At 38.8% G+C, this 15,059-nt stretch overlaps 1 protein-coding gene across 1 annotated transcript in view; it reads right to left on the bottom strand.

Annotated features, from left to right (window-relative positions):
• Positions 1–204: 204 nt before the first annotated feature.
• Positions 205–15,059, bottom strand: part of LOC101852719 (serine/threonine-protein phosphatase 6 regulatory ankyrin repeat subunit A) — a gene marked incomplete in the record, with an annotated part of 49,651 nt that continues 34,796 nt past the window's right edge. Inside the window, 10 exon segments of the mRNA XM_013087111.2 lie at positions 205–2,835; positions 3,322–3,465; positions 3,792–3,883; positions 5,716–5,798; positions 7,161–7,240; positions 7,948–8,177; positions 10,091–10,178; positions 10,958–11,024; positions 11,636–11,776; positions 12,867–12,984. Coding sequence (XP_012942565.1) covers positions 2,717–2,835; positions 3,322–3,465; positions 3,792–3,883; positions 5,716–5,798; positions 7,161–7,240; positions 7,948–8,177; positions 10,091–10,178; positions 10,958–11,024; positions 11,636–11,776; positions 12,867–12,984 — 1,162 coding nt within the window.

Raw genomic sequence — 15,059 nt, forward strand, 5'->3', positions numbered from 1 at the left:
AGGACGACCAAACAGGTCAAAATGGGCAAGACTATTCGCCAGTCAATACATCCACTTATCTTTGTTAATACTTGGGGTTTGCAATCTAATACTTGAGGGAGGCATCTTACAAACAGAATGTTTCAAAATTTTGTATTAGAAACTATGATACTAATGGTACAGGCAGTTTTGAAATCTTTATATTCTTTAGGACCCCCCCCCCCCCCCCCCCCCACCCAATCCCCCAAGTCAGAGCCCTCAATGTGTCCAAAAGCCCAGGAAGGCAGACATAAAACTTTGGACACTAGCAGTGTTAACATCTGCACTTCATCCCAAGTGATGATGTAATACTTCAGGCCTTGGTGAAGGCTACAGTCGAAGAAAGACAATATTTTCGCCTCAAAGTCGAAGGGTGCAACAACGACTCAGACAGTATTATTTTAACAGAAATGAAACTTGGAAATGTTCTTAAAGTCCAAAGAAATACAAAAACAAAAACAAAAACCCAGTCTTGATTACAAATGAATATAAACAGGTCAGGGTGACATGTCTTTGTGAGACAGAAAAGGCCGCACACACATGTAAAGACATACACGCATGGACATACACACACACACACACACACACCACTACCAATAAACCAAAACAAAACAAGAGTCACAAAAATGCCATCAGAAAGACCGATGAATGCACATTGGTCCCAAACCATTTTACCCTGGCCGTCAAAGAGTAAAGATAAAAATATTTGCACACGCACAAAAGGCGGCTCAATAAAAGACCTATGAATAGATCATTACCATTTCTTTGGGAACTTCTCTACAGAAACCCAAGTGTAATTTGATTGTAAAACATACTCCGCCACCAACATGTATTAGATCACTAAGGTGGCAGGCTGCTTTGACCCAGCTTAGCACGATCAATCTGGGCAAAGCCAAATAGAGACCGAATCCTAGCAGAGGGGTGTTTAAAATAACTTCCCCCACTAAGAAAGTGAACTCCATGTTTTTAGTGTGCAAAGCAAAATGCCGGACCATTACAATACAGTAATTGTTCACAAATGTTGATGTACTCTGCTATGTTCCTCTGACAAATACAAAAACTTCAAGCAACACAAAATACTTGTTATACTTCCACTGGAATCTGATGATGAGGGAAACTCTACAGAAGATATCCTGGCTTAGATTTGTCTTCTCTGTAGCTGTGATCACTTTAAAAGGCAGACTTTCTCAGAATATCTTGTCTTCAGGCCCCCAATGCCACCCGCAAACATTGAGATTCAGCATTACTAAAAATACTCTGTTTCACTGAAGGTTTAGTATGGTTAAATTAAAGAGAAGTACATTGATATAACTGCCATTTAGCACTAGGAGTGTAAGCCAGGCTAATGAACTGAAAGAACGTAATGACGTAGGACCTAGAAGTAACACCCTCCATACACCCACTCACTGGAAGAACAGCAGCAAGGAGCCACCTATAAGACTCCCCACATCAAAACGACACATTGACAAAATGACAAGGAGGACGGACAGAGCTGCAGCCTAATTCCTAACAGCCACAAAAATCAGAAGCTTATAAAATTCATTAGATCTTCAGAATGAAATGAAATGCAAACAACATTTCTGGTTACCTTTATAATTAAGTACAATAAGTATATCGCCGACATGCTAAGATAATGGCCTAAGTCAGATCTTGGCATAAGTCTCACCAACTTCCATGTAAAATTACCTGCAACCATATCATAAAACTAGAAGCATCAACAAATTTCTGACTAATGAAAAGAAACCATTATATTTAAAGACAGGTAAAAACGAAATTTGGACCATCCCCCCCCCCCCCCAAACATACTCAATACTACAACAAATGACAGGTCATTATTGAAGCATGTTGACGATATATGCCATTTCCAAAGCCAAGACGAAACACTGCTGAAATTATGCATTCCTTTGGAGAATGGGACTTCAGAAATGATTAAAATTGAGTTCAGAAAAGATTAAAGTTGAGTTCAGAAAAATTAGTTATTTGACAAACCAATGGTGAGCTGAACTCTAAGACTAAATTATTTTTTCCATCTTGAAACTAAAGTGCACAAACAATGCTTGAACATCTCAAGTTTCAAGATGGCAGCACTTTATGTGGGGTGATAAAAATGAATGCGAAGGTTGAAAATGGATTTGAATATGCACATTTGCCTAAAGAAGTGACTATATATAGTATGAATGACGATTATATTTTAAAATGAAAAAAGTGGAATACTCAAAAACCCAGAAAAAAAAAACAGCAAAAGGAGACCAGACCCGTAGATATTTCCATTAAAAAATCTAACTTCAATATCATTTGGACAAGACAAGTAAATGTGAAAATCTGCCTGTTCTCTTGATCTTGGAAGTGAAAAAATACAAAAAGGTTAAGAGGGGAAAACATCTGAGAGTGAGAACAACAGTTTCATTGACCCATTCTTGGACAATTACACTCAAACACAAAAATCAACCAAAAGAACATCACCATCTCTTTCTCTTCAACTTTGAACTTTGATCATGCTTAGAGTCTCACATTTTCATACACCCCAAGAATTAAGATACTGTTTGCTTTGTTAAAATCCACACACACCACACCCTCAGGCTCAGCTTTTCACAAATTGCTGCAAAAGACAAACGATAGTAGTATGTCGGGTTGTCACTTCACTCAACTCCAAGGCAGGGTTTTCATGGGAAGGAACTTTGTGATAGGAAGGCAGTGGTCAGTAGAATTCCGAGTCGGAACTCTGGACAGAGCCAGAATGTTCCTTCTGGTCCTGGTTGCTGTCCACTGGACCTTCCTGTTGGTACGTCTCTGGACCGTCCATGGTTTTGGTTAAGACTGTAACAAAATAGTAAAATCATAAAGAATGGAACTCAGGTAAAGCTACTGGACCTTATTACACTGGACAAATGTATTGCCTCACAGATGTACTATATAGGTTACAAATGTTAAAGATAACTTTGGAAAACAACTGCACAAGCTGCATTTTAACTAATTAGGCATAAACATTGCAATTTTGAGATTGAAAAGTGAAAGAAAGAAATAAAAAAAACAATATACATTTTATAAGATTGATTCAACCCAATATTTTAGGGTTTTCAGGCAGTACCTCGCTCAGCGGCACTATCTCTCCTCCCCCGACCATTTTCAAAGAGGCCCACATACACATATATCAAAAAACCCAAAATCCCTTTTTAAGACAAAAAAAAGTAAGGACGGTAAAGTTATTTTACTAATAATTTCTGATTAGGGCGATGAATCACACACATCCTGCATGCAACAGAACTCCCAGCTGGCCAGTCAGAACTGAGGAGGGAAACTTACCGTATGCCTGAGTGTTGGAGATAAAGCGCGAGGACTTTGAGTTGACATGGTTCGGCGTGGCAGCAAAAGGCATGTGGGCAAGAATGATGGCGAGGCAGTCTGCGACGCGTGGAGATGGAGCACAGGACAAGGCTGGGGTGTAACCTGAGGGGAGTTTAGAGTTTGATTTGAGAAAGAGAGAAACAAATCAAGAAGATTTTAGTCATTTTTCTCTTCTTCAAGTGTCAGAGTTCCAAGTGTTCCAAGTAACAACAAAGTCTCTAAGCAAGTCACTCACTGCCTACTACCTCTGCTTCTTTTGACTTCTAGCACCTAGACTTCATAAAGTCACTGCTAAGATTAACGTTCTTCATGCTGATGTTTCAAGACGCAGTAAGGAAAGGATTGCATATGCCTAAGGGTACCCTGGGTCCTCTCATTCATAGGCTTAACTTAACAAAAAATTATGGGCAGACAACAACTAGATCTACCATTTTCATCCAGGGCAAGAACACTTCCCCCTTTGCCAATGAGATCTTGAACAACCGGAACCAGCCCGTTTCTTGCTGCGATGTGGAGAGGTCTGAAAGAAAAAATTTGTCAATCAGTCAATGATTAAAATCTTAAAAACTAATTAGTATGCTGAATGGGCAAACTACATGAAACTATGGCAAAGAAAAACATAATAATAATAATAATAATAATAATAATAATAATAACAATAACAATAAATAATAATCATCATCATAATAATAATAATAACAATAATAATAATAATGACAATAATAATAATGGTGATGATGATGATAATAATAATAATAATAATAATAATAATAATAATAATAATAATAATAATAATAATAATAATAATAATAGTGTACTTCCACAGTGACTATTCCCCATTCAGGAACTAAGTGTTTTTTTAAAAATGGTAAAACTCAAAACATTATACTCCAACAGCAAGACACTTCTTAAAATGGAATTGCAACGCTCATTTGAAAGAGACCACCAAAATGCAAGCTAAGAGAAATACAAACAGCCACTTTATGAAAAAAACAGAAGTTTTTACACATGAAAACGAGTGTCGGTCTGTAAGTCACACATGCGCACGCGTCAGTGAGTTTGTGTGTGTGAGCGTGTGTGTGTTATGTTGCTGTTCTTTTTATTTTTGTCTCATGTCCCTTTTTTGGGTGCCATGGTAGTGTTCTTATTTGTACCAGACAATCATTGACTCAGAAAATGAGAGTGAGAGTGAGTAGGTACATTGATATTTCAACATTAAAATGGATCTATAACGGAACATGAATAACAATAATTATTAGGTCTATTTGTTAGTGTTTGATTATAATTTAATTTATTGGTGCTTTTATTTTTCCTTGCTTTTGTCGCCTATTCTAGCTAGCGAAGCTCGACTGTTTTCCCCAAGACCGCGGACGGGTATACTAGAGAGCAAAATGACCTAGATCTAAACAAAAGCATGTCGATGTTTCCACAAACATATTTGTTTGCATATGAGATGTCCACGTTTGAAAAGCATGACTCCTCAAGTCACAGAAGAAAAAAAAGCACTTAAATCAAGCTGTGAAGGAAAACATGTCATAACCAATCAAAAGTAGCAGCCCAGCACCAAACACACTGGTTTCTACTATGGTTTAGTTTTAGTTTTAGTAGGAGTTTTACGGCACTTGCAACACAATAAGGTCATATAAGTGCCGAAGACTAGAGGTGTTACAAGAGAGTAACAAACATAAAAAAAGAAGGAGGGGGGGATAGAGACGATAGATTTTTTATAGGAAAGAAGGAGCAAACCACACCAGAGCACCCGCCAACCACCCACCTACTATGGTTTTAAACATTTATTCGTTCAGATTTGTGATTTGTTTTGGATAGTCAACCTTTTTTTTTTTCCGGTTCATCACTTGGAAACTAAAGGGTAAAAGCAGCATTCATAATACAGACAGATTAACAAAGATTTTTTTTTCCCCATACATTTCTGCACATGTAACAGGGGGTAGGAATGTTTACCTGCAATCCTCTAACACATCTCTAAGTTTCATGTCTGCCTTTATATATAATGTGAAAGAATATGCATTTCTAGTACAGCCTTCTGAAACAAGAAAGTAGTGATCTTGAACACATAATCTTTATCTTTAAAAAAAAAAATTTTTTAAGAAATCAAAAAAAAAACCCAAGGGACATATTTTAAAAAGTTGAATGAAACTTTCACAAGATCATTAATTTTTAGCTTAGAATTACACGACAAAAACAGATAATGACAAAACATTCTTTATACATATCAGACTACCGCACATAACTTGAAACCAACAACAGTACTCCGAAAACCATTTTAAAAAAAGGTGTGCTGGGGTTGAGATAATGCAAACAAAAACTGGAAAGCACTAATTCAAAACTCACGTTCTGAGCTCTGCATTGGCCATGTTTATGGTGATGGAATCATCAATCTTGTCTAACAGTAACAACGCAATGTCTTCTCGATTCTGAAACAGAACAGACGCCAACAATCCTCCAGTGAGCAGGCAAAAAGCATGTGCAACAAACGGCAAGGCAACACCTGAGCGGCATGACCCACACCAAGTATTTTTATAAGAGGCAAACGCTAAAGCCATTGTAGAAAATGCAAGACCCAAAAAAATAGAAAAACCAGATCAGGAAAGCTGATTTTCCAAATATACTGAGACACTTATGATTGAGCATAGCCCTATTATTCAGAACTCAGATGGCGAATAAAAAAGCTTTTTTAATTTCAAATAACAGTACCTACCCTACTCACTTAAGCATCGAGCTGAACTTGTTTGAGCAGTGTCAATGTGCAAATTGTTATTGTCAAAAGAAAAAAGAATGATTCAAACAATTTTTATTCACCTTGTAAAAGCAGAATGATCAGAGATAGGGGGCCAACTCATTTCGTTGCAACAGCATTGACATACTAGGTTCTATACAAGCTGAGGTGTAAAAGCTACTGTTGCTAAACCTCTTTGCTTTCTATCTTTAACGAAACGAGTTCTTTTATTTTAATGAGTTACACATCCATAACAAGAGAGTTTGAGAAAACAAACAAAAGGTCACGATTTTTTAAAAATTTCATTCTTTGTTGTTACTCGATTGTCACACATGGTCCTCTGCATTGTATGAAAACGCAGAACTTGACAGATCTGGAAGATTTTCCTAAAGCGTCAAACATCTTTACTTCACACTACTGAACCTTAAAACACCAACAGTGGTACCGTAAGTGTTTTGGAAGTACAAGCTTAAACCATAACCTCCAAAGCAGCACCAAGCACCATACAGGCAACACAATCAGCATACCAAAAAATCCTTTTTTTTTAAAATCTGATAAAAGGCCAGTAAGTAACAAAAACTTCATCTTACTATGATTCTTTTACATTTTTCAATTCTCAAACAAATAAGTCATAAGTATATATCTGTGACTGATTACCAGCAGCATTTTTAAAATGTATAAGCATGGTGCAACAAAGGAAAATCATTGAACATTGCATACAAAGCTATGAAAATGGAATACTCGGAAATTCAAGATTGAAGTTTCTCTATAGGGAGGGCCATGTTGAAAAACCGCGTCCTAATACTCTTGTAATCGGGGCTAATAGTCTATGTAAACTCATCAAGACTGAATATCAGATACAATGTAACTTTAGCATTCCTTACGCCAGTTTCGTATCCTTTCACTAAAAATCCATTTCACAATACAAAGAAAACACAAGTCCCAGAAATCAACATTATTATTTTATCATATTTAAAAGAAAAAGCAAAGAAATCCTTAAGCAAATGAAGAAAACAAATAGGCTGTGTTAAGCTTAAACATGCCCCAGAATGCGACTCACATGGAAACAAGCGTGATGCAAGGCCGTGTTCCTGTCCTGGTCTGAAGACGTCAGGTCGGCCCCGTGCTCCAGCAACAGTTCTAGGAACAAACAAAAAGCAAAACACTGGAACATCCCTCTGATGTAAAACCCAAAGAGACAAAATGAACCCTCTTTGTTTCGTTTTAGTAAGTTTTACAGCACTTCAACACAAATAGGTCACATAAAAAAATGCAAGAGATTAGAGGTGTTACTAGGGAGTGACATACGAAGACAAGGAGGAGAGATAAGAACGATGTTTGATAGGAAAGAGGGAGCAAACCATACCAGAGCACCCACCAACCACCCACAGAAGACCTTATAAAGGGTAGGCCAAAGACATTTTGCATGTCCTGCTTGCACACTACATTTTCTGACATGCACAAGCCTGATAAGCTACATGTACCAAACTTCAGAACATAAGATGTAGACGAAGTCAGAACCTCAAAAAATTACCTCTGTAAGCACAAAAGGAAAGTGTAAATGGTCACCTGAGGGAAACAACATAGAGGCCCTGTTGACAAGCAAACCTCACCCCCACCCCTCTTTTACTTCTTGACATTTTTGTAACAAGACTCTACAAATCTGTCTGGATTCTTCTGGATTAAATATCACTGAAAATATACATGCCCACTCAAGGTAAAAATTGTGCATGTCCAAGCCAGAAGGAGCATTCATCCATCCCCCCCCCCCCCCCCCCCCGCACACACACACACACACACTAATAAACACATACACACACACATCATTACAACCTCATCCCACTCACCAACGGCAGCCACATGGCCATTGGCAGCAGCATACATAACAGGTGTTTTCCCCAAGCTGTCTACGATGTTCACATTGGCTTTGTGACCCAGTAAGATCTGCATTGACTCTCCCTGGTCAGAGAAGGCGGCTGAGTGGAGGGCCGTTCGGCCCTTACTGTCCTGGCCGTTGATGATGCCGTCACCCAGACAGTCGATCAACAGCTCTGTACAACTGTCGTTCCCATTTATCCTGAGAGAGAAAGAGAAAGCATCAGATACAGTCAAAATTGTCTTGGACAGCCACTCATTGCTGAGGAAAAAAGTGGCAATCTTATGCTTTCGTGTCATTAAACCGAAGAAAATGTAGAGGGTTGGGAATCGGCTGTTTGTACAGGTGATTGTCATATACAGGTTGCCATTACAGCAGGTTTGACCGTAGAGGGAAACCTATTGTTTCTTTTGTCTAACTCAATCAAAAAACTGTGCGGGGCTTGTAATGACCTAGAAAAAAAAAAGACGGCCTCATCACATAGATGGGGATATCCCACTGGCCATAGGAGCAACATACCTTTGATGTAATAACCTTGTAAAACCTAGGTCCTCATCTTGGTAACTGAAGAGAGGTGTCCAAACATGACACGGGACCAACATAACAATTTCCAATGAAGAAAGAGAAACTTCTATAAAACTACAAAGCTTCAATAAACACACATACTTTCCACAGAAAATGTCCACTTTCATATGAAAGCTATTTTTACAATCTTCTCTTCTCATATTGCAAAGCCCACCAGTGCATCGTTCAAACCCAGCTTACATCACACTACACAGTAGGAAGATTTCAATTATCATTAAACCTTTGGGGAGCCTACAGGACCTGTTCACCTGAGCTCTTATTGGTCGACTGCTGGATATACAGCACACAAAGCTGACGTGTGCATAGACCTGCATGTGAGCCTCAACCAGATTGTCTGAAAATTTTGCGCAACCCCCCCCCCCCCCCCCCCCCCAAGCCTTTGTGGGTGTCATAAGGAAGGACATCCGAGTAACGTGCAACCACCCCAACAAACACAATAAAGAAGAGACCTAACCCTAACCCTACCCCCAAAAAGAACCTGCAACGGGCCTCATGTAAAAAGGCCAAAACAAGTCCTAAATGAAAAAAAAAATTTTTAATTAAAAAACCACACTCCAAAACAAACAAGGAGCATATTATAATCTAGATCTAGAATCTAGATTCTGGATCTATGGCTTACATCTACATTGCTATAGGGTTTGATACAATAACACTTGGGTAACACTTGACAATAGAATTGGAATATGAATCCTCCATATAGATCTCTAATCTAAATCTAAATAAATCTAGATCTAGATCTTGTAGAACAAGTGAATAGGAATAGGCCTTGAACTAGAAATCCGCATCCGATCCCGAACAGAGGGACTCAGCTGAGTCTAGATTCTAGATCTAGATCTAGAATCTAGATCTATATCTAAATATATAGATTAGATCTAAATAAATAAATAATTCACGCACCTGATGAAATGCTTATTTTTTACCAATATTAATATTACAGCACAACCTATGATAGGGTTTGACACAATAGAATTGGAATATGAATCCTCCATTGAGGTCCATAATGATCTATATAAATCTAGATCTAGATCTAGATTCTATTAGAACAAGAGAGTCGGACTTGAATGAATCCACACGATCTACAATTGTCAACAAACGAAATTCAAAATGGCCGCTCGAGCACGAAACTGAAAGTAGATAATTTAAGTTGTCGTCCTTTTTCGTATTCGCATTTCTACTTAGGTTCCGACAATTATGTCGGAAAGGCCGACGTCGGCAGTCGGCGGTGCGCGCGTCGGCGGTCGACACGAAAACGAAAGTGCCGACGAAGTAGACGGGAGAAAAAGGGGTCGCTGGCAGTCGGCCAAGCCTCGCACTACGGACATTGCGATAGCATCGTCCGGTTCGCGATTGTCGGATTTCAGACGATTGTCGGCAAACATGCAGGTCTATGTGCATTCTGTGCAGAGTAAAGGCATCAGGCCCATAGGGCAGAGTATAACATGTAGACAGCTGTGTCCATTTGATCCCATGAGACTTTTCTTTCATTGCCAAGGTTTGCACATCACACAACAGTCAGAGATTCTACTTACACAGCACAATGTAGGGGGGAGAAGCGGTTCCCTGAAAATTTCTTTAGCTCCTCCTTCTCCAAGAGCACTTCCACACAGCTGTCATGTCCTGAAGGCAGAAAGGAAGACAAAAATATTCAATGATATTCTAAGCTACCAGCACAAACAAACAATAATTTTAAGTGTACTGCATCTACATAGATAATAATAAACATAGAAAAATGAGCTTTTGCCTTTCAAAAACCTAAATAGTTAATTTATTGTCTTAACACAGTCTGAAAGACCACACATGGCCGACATGTGCACAGTATCGTGCCTTGTGCCTTCTCAATGATAAACAAAACACAGATGACATTACCACTGTGAAAATGAGGACCAGACACTTTAGTTTTTAGTTTTAGTAAGGTTTTATGGTGCTCGCAACTGCATAAGGTCATATGAGCGTCAAGGGGTGGATGTCAACAGAGAAGTCCAAACTGGGAATCAGGCTTACTCTGCCCACCTCTCTGGCCTCAACAGCACAAAGTCTGCTTCGACTTTAAAGGCACCCTGAAAATAGCAGTTCACAAGAGAGTGACAAACATACAAAAGAAGTAGAGGACAAATGACGATAATAAGGATGTGGAAAGAAAAAGCAGCAGTTCCTCCTATGTTTCTCCGGCACAGTATGAACATGACATTGATAAATCAGCCCATTTACAATTCCACTGTGCATGAGAACATGTTAATATCCCCCTTTTTAGCAATGACTTAAAGAAAACTTCAGTCAGTAGCACTGCCCTGGTGGGGGTGGACCATACACTATTCCCTTCAGCAAGTTTGTATAAGACAAAAGCCAAGACAGTATTAATCTTTCTGAGGGTGTTGTAACAAGAGATAACATCTCACCATTGTAACAACTAAAATGCAGCGGTGTGTAGCCCCTGTTGTCTTCTAAGCGGTCCATCGGGCCTGCCTGTGTCACACAGGAAGGAAAGAATATTAATTTTAATAATCACTATTAAAGAATAATGCCCACAACACATATTGCAAATTATCAGAACTAAAATACCTTACAGAACTTGTATTAGAAACAATCACTATCCAAAAAGTCTTGCAAAACACATTTTTAAAAAAAAATGTAGTTAAAACAATATCATGCAGAATATTTGCCAGATTTAATCACGGTTTAAAAATATCTTACACAACACATTCTACAAAAAAATCATTCTCAAACTCTGACATATAGCCTATTTCTTTACCTCTGGGCAACAAAAGGAAAACTGTAAATTGCCATTTAAATCCTACCTAACTACCGTTCGGAAGCAAATTACTCTATCCAAACATACATATTGTATCAATTAAAGACTTTTTCATGGAAACGAGCAACTGTTCTGAGATCAAATTTATCACATCTGTGAATAAAAAACTCAAGGTGTCTTAAATAAAAAAATTTTAAAAGACAATACACTATTGGCTGAAGAAAATAACTCTCTAAACAAAAGGTACAATGAAAAAGGTGTCATGCACCTCTGAGACACAATACAGAAACAGGACATCTGAAGACAAAGCTAGTAATTCACTTACAGCCAACAGGTAGCTGAGCAAAGCCATGTGACCACACATAGCCGACATGTGCACAGCTGTCCTGCCCCGGTTGTCTCGCAGCGTGAGGTCAGCTCCGTGTCGTATCAACTCGTCTATACAGTCCTCGTGACCATTTGCTGCCTGGAAGAAGAATCACTTGTGAGGTTTGTTCTACATGGAAAAATCTTATCAACAATTTCAGAACTACGCTCCGATATGCTTCTTCCCAAGAAAAATCAGTAAAAGATGGGTAGTAAATAAGGAATGAAAATGGCAAAAATACTAGCCGTGAACACATTGCAACCAATTACTTGTCATTGTATTACAACTTCAAAAAAAACCCAAAGGTGATAAATATGACTAATCTTAATGTGAAGTCACCGATCTGTCACAGCAGCAGATAGCACTTCAGCTAAAATGGAACTACATTTTAAGTCCTCCAGTATCAGAATATGCCTCCTACAGCAATTTTTTTCCAGTACTGATAGAAGAACATGCACAATTAACACAGCTAACATGGGCCATGGACAGCTAGAAAAACAAATGAAGAAGTCTTGGTTGAAGCAAATTGCAGAAGACAGCTTATGGATGAATATAAGAAAGCGACAGGCAAATTTCTTCGGAAACACAATGCGGAAAGAAGCATTGGAGAATATTGTAACAACAGGCAAGTTTGATGGAAAGAGAGGCAGAGGCAGACAGAGGGAAAAGATACTGGACAAGATGACAACATGACTAGGAGCAGCAAGAACAACAGACACCATTGCTGCAACACAAGACAGAGTTAAGTGGAGTTCCATGATCGCCCACGCCAGTCGGCAAGGCACCGGATGATGATGAACATGCGCTTCAACAGCTCTGTTGGGTTTCCTGCTTGACTACACTAAAGATAATCCAAGTTCAAATTCTCAGTGAGACATTTTTGAATTCAGGTTGTTTGAAGAGTTTTCATTGTTGTACAACATCAGATAGATACTGACTTCTGAGGTTCTACCTCTAAAAATAGCTTTACGGTGAAAAAAAAAAGGGGTGTTAAACACACACACACACACACACACACACACACACACACACACACACACACACACACACACACACACACACACACACACACACACACACACACACACACACGCACACACACACACACACACACACACACACACACACACACACACACACACACACACACACACACACACACACACACACACACACACAGCTCACATACCCCTCTGTGAAGAGCGGTCCTGCCATCAGTGTCCCTGGCATTAACTATGGCGTTGTTTCTGATTAGGTACACTGTGCTCTCCACATGACCCTGTTCCACAGCCAGCATGAGGGGTGTTCTGAGGAGAGAATCAGGATACTTTGGGTGAGACATTGCAAGGACTAGGAACACTCCTGGAAACTGGTGGTTACTTCACACAAATGTTGCCCCGACAAAACAGAAGTGCTTGAGTGTGGGCATAACTGAGTCGGTGTGTATCTCTGTGAGTGAGGGCTCCAGTGAAAGATGAGTAGACATACGTGTGTGCATGTTTGTGTGAGTGACGGCTTGTACAAAACAAATTGCAAGTATTTATATATCGTTGGTATCCAACTCTAAGCCTGCATGCCTCAAACTAAGTCAAATACTTTTTAAAAAAGAAAATGTCATTTCTTTCTTATTATTATCATACAGAAGTGCTAAAAATTGTGCGAAGTGTTCTCTTATTACAGTATCCTCAACTGTACTTATCGTTATGAAAAACATGATCTGACACAAAAGAAGTGAGTGTGTGCGCGTGTGTATGTGTGTGTCTGCATGAAAGTGTGTGTGTGTCTGTGCATGTGTGTGTATGTGTGAGAGAGAGAGAGAGAGAGAGAGAGAGAGAGAGAGAGAGAGAGAGAGAGAGAGAGAGAGAGAGAGAAGATTCTGTTCTTTGATTGCAGACGGCTTAAGTTATCAAAGCGATTGACAAAACAACCTAAAAGGAAAACTTACTGGGAACACAAAACAGCTAGTTCCTTTTTCAGAGAAAAATTATATGCTCGTTTAGTCATTACAGAATGGCTTTCTTTATTAACTATGCTAAATTCTTTCGTGTTTGTGGAAATACGACCCGACACATCATGTTTTTAAAACTGCTTGTTCCGCGTCAAACTCACAAACTGATTAATAAAACATTACCCAACCCAGACGTGTATAATTCATTTATCTTGGACTTCCAGGTCAAACTAAAGGCTTGTCAGCTCGTACTTTTTTATGTTCGGCCCGAAGCATAATACAATAATAACTCCGTACCGGACGGTGGTACCGCCCAGCCATGGTTACGGACCTCGACCACCGGACACTGCCACCGTCCAGACATAATATTTTTTTTTTTAAACCCAAAAAACTGGTGCACATAATGTAGGAACGTGTGTTTTCCTGGTCAAAGCAAAAGCTTTGTTGCAAAGCACCCCCAACCCCCCCCCCCACCACTTTTCCTTCTTTTGGCACTATAAGCTGACCTAGCTGACACCCGCCTACTGGGTCGAAGCTTCGGGCGGGGTGTCTACGCCAGATCTAGCAGACGACTTAATGAGAGTAGTTCTGGCGCTGTTCTTTGAAACAAAAAAGTGCACTCATTCTCCCATCAGTTAATGATGGGTTAATTCTGGTGTTCGTGATTAGTATTTCGTAATATTATTATAGTCAATTCTTATCAAAACGATGATCTGACCGGCAGAGGTTTCAATCTGTAGCATACTGGCGTTAGCAGAAATTATAGCAGTAGCGGAGTACTTTTCTTATATATATATATAAATATATATATACTTATATATATATATATATACATATATATGCTTATAAAGGTTTGTGTAACATAAAATTGGCAGCAGTTTTGCATTCAGCATGCTCAAATCAGATGCACATTTGAAATATCAGTTTCATATCTGTAACAATTAGTTATTGTTTTATTAATTTAAAAATATGTGTTTTTGCGTGTTCATTTTGCCAGACTGCGATATGGTTCACTCGGTCATTTTTACAATTACGTCAGAAATTATACCTTAAAATTATGGTTTGTTCCAAGCCTGAAAAAAAAAATCTTTTACTGCTAGATCTATCAAAAAGTTTAAGAAGTTTTGACTTCCAAGAATAATAAGCTTTCAATCTAGCAACAGGTTTCTAATATTAACCTGTTGTGCCTGTACATGTATCCCCCCAAACAAAAATATCGTTATAATATCATTGAGGAGTCATTTTAATACAATTTAATGGCTTTACAGAATAGATTTTCAGGAATTTTCTTTTAGGTTAAACTTGCATACGCGAGCCATAAATTAAATTATATTATTACTTTGCACACAATCATTTTCACATTTGCATTGTGAGGATCCTGGTGAGAGAGAGAGAGAGAGAGAGAGAGAGAGAGAGAGAGAGAGAGAGAGAGAG

The sequence above is a fragment of the Aplysia californica genome, unplaced genomic scaffold (genome assembly GCF_000002075.1).
Source record: "Aplysia californica isolate F4 #8 unplaced genomic scaffold, AplCal3.0 scaffold00547, whole genome shotgun sequence".
Taxonomy (NCBI): domain Eukaryota; kingdom Metazoa; phylum Mollusca; class Gastropoda; order Aplysiida; family Aplysiidae; genus Aplysia; species Aplysia californica.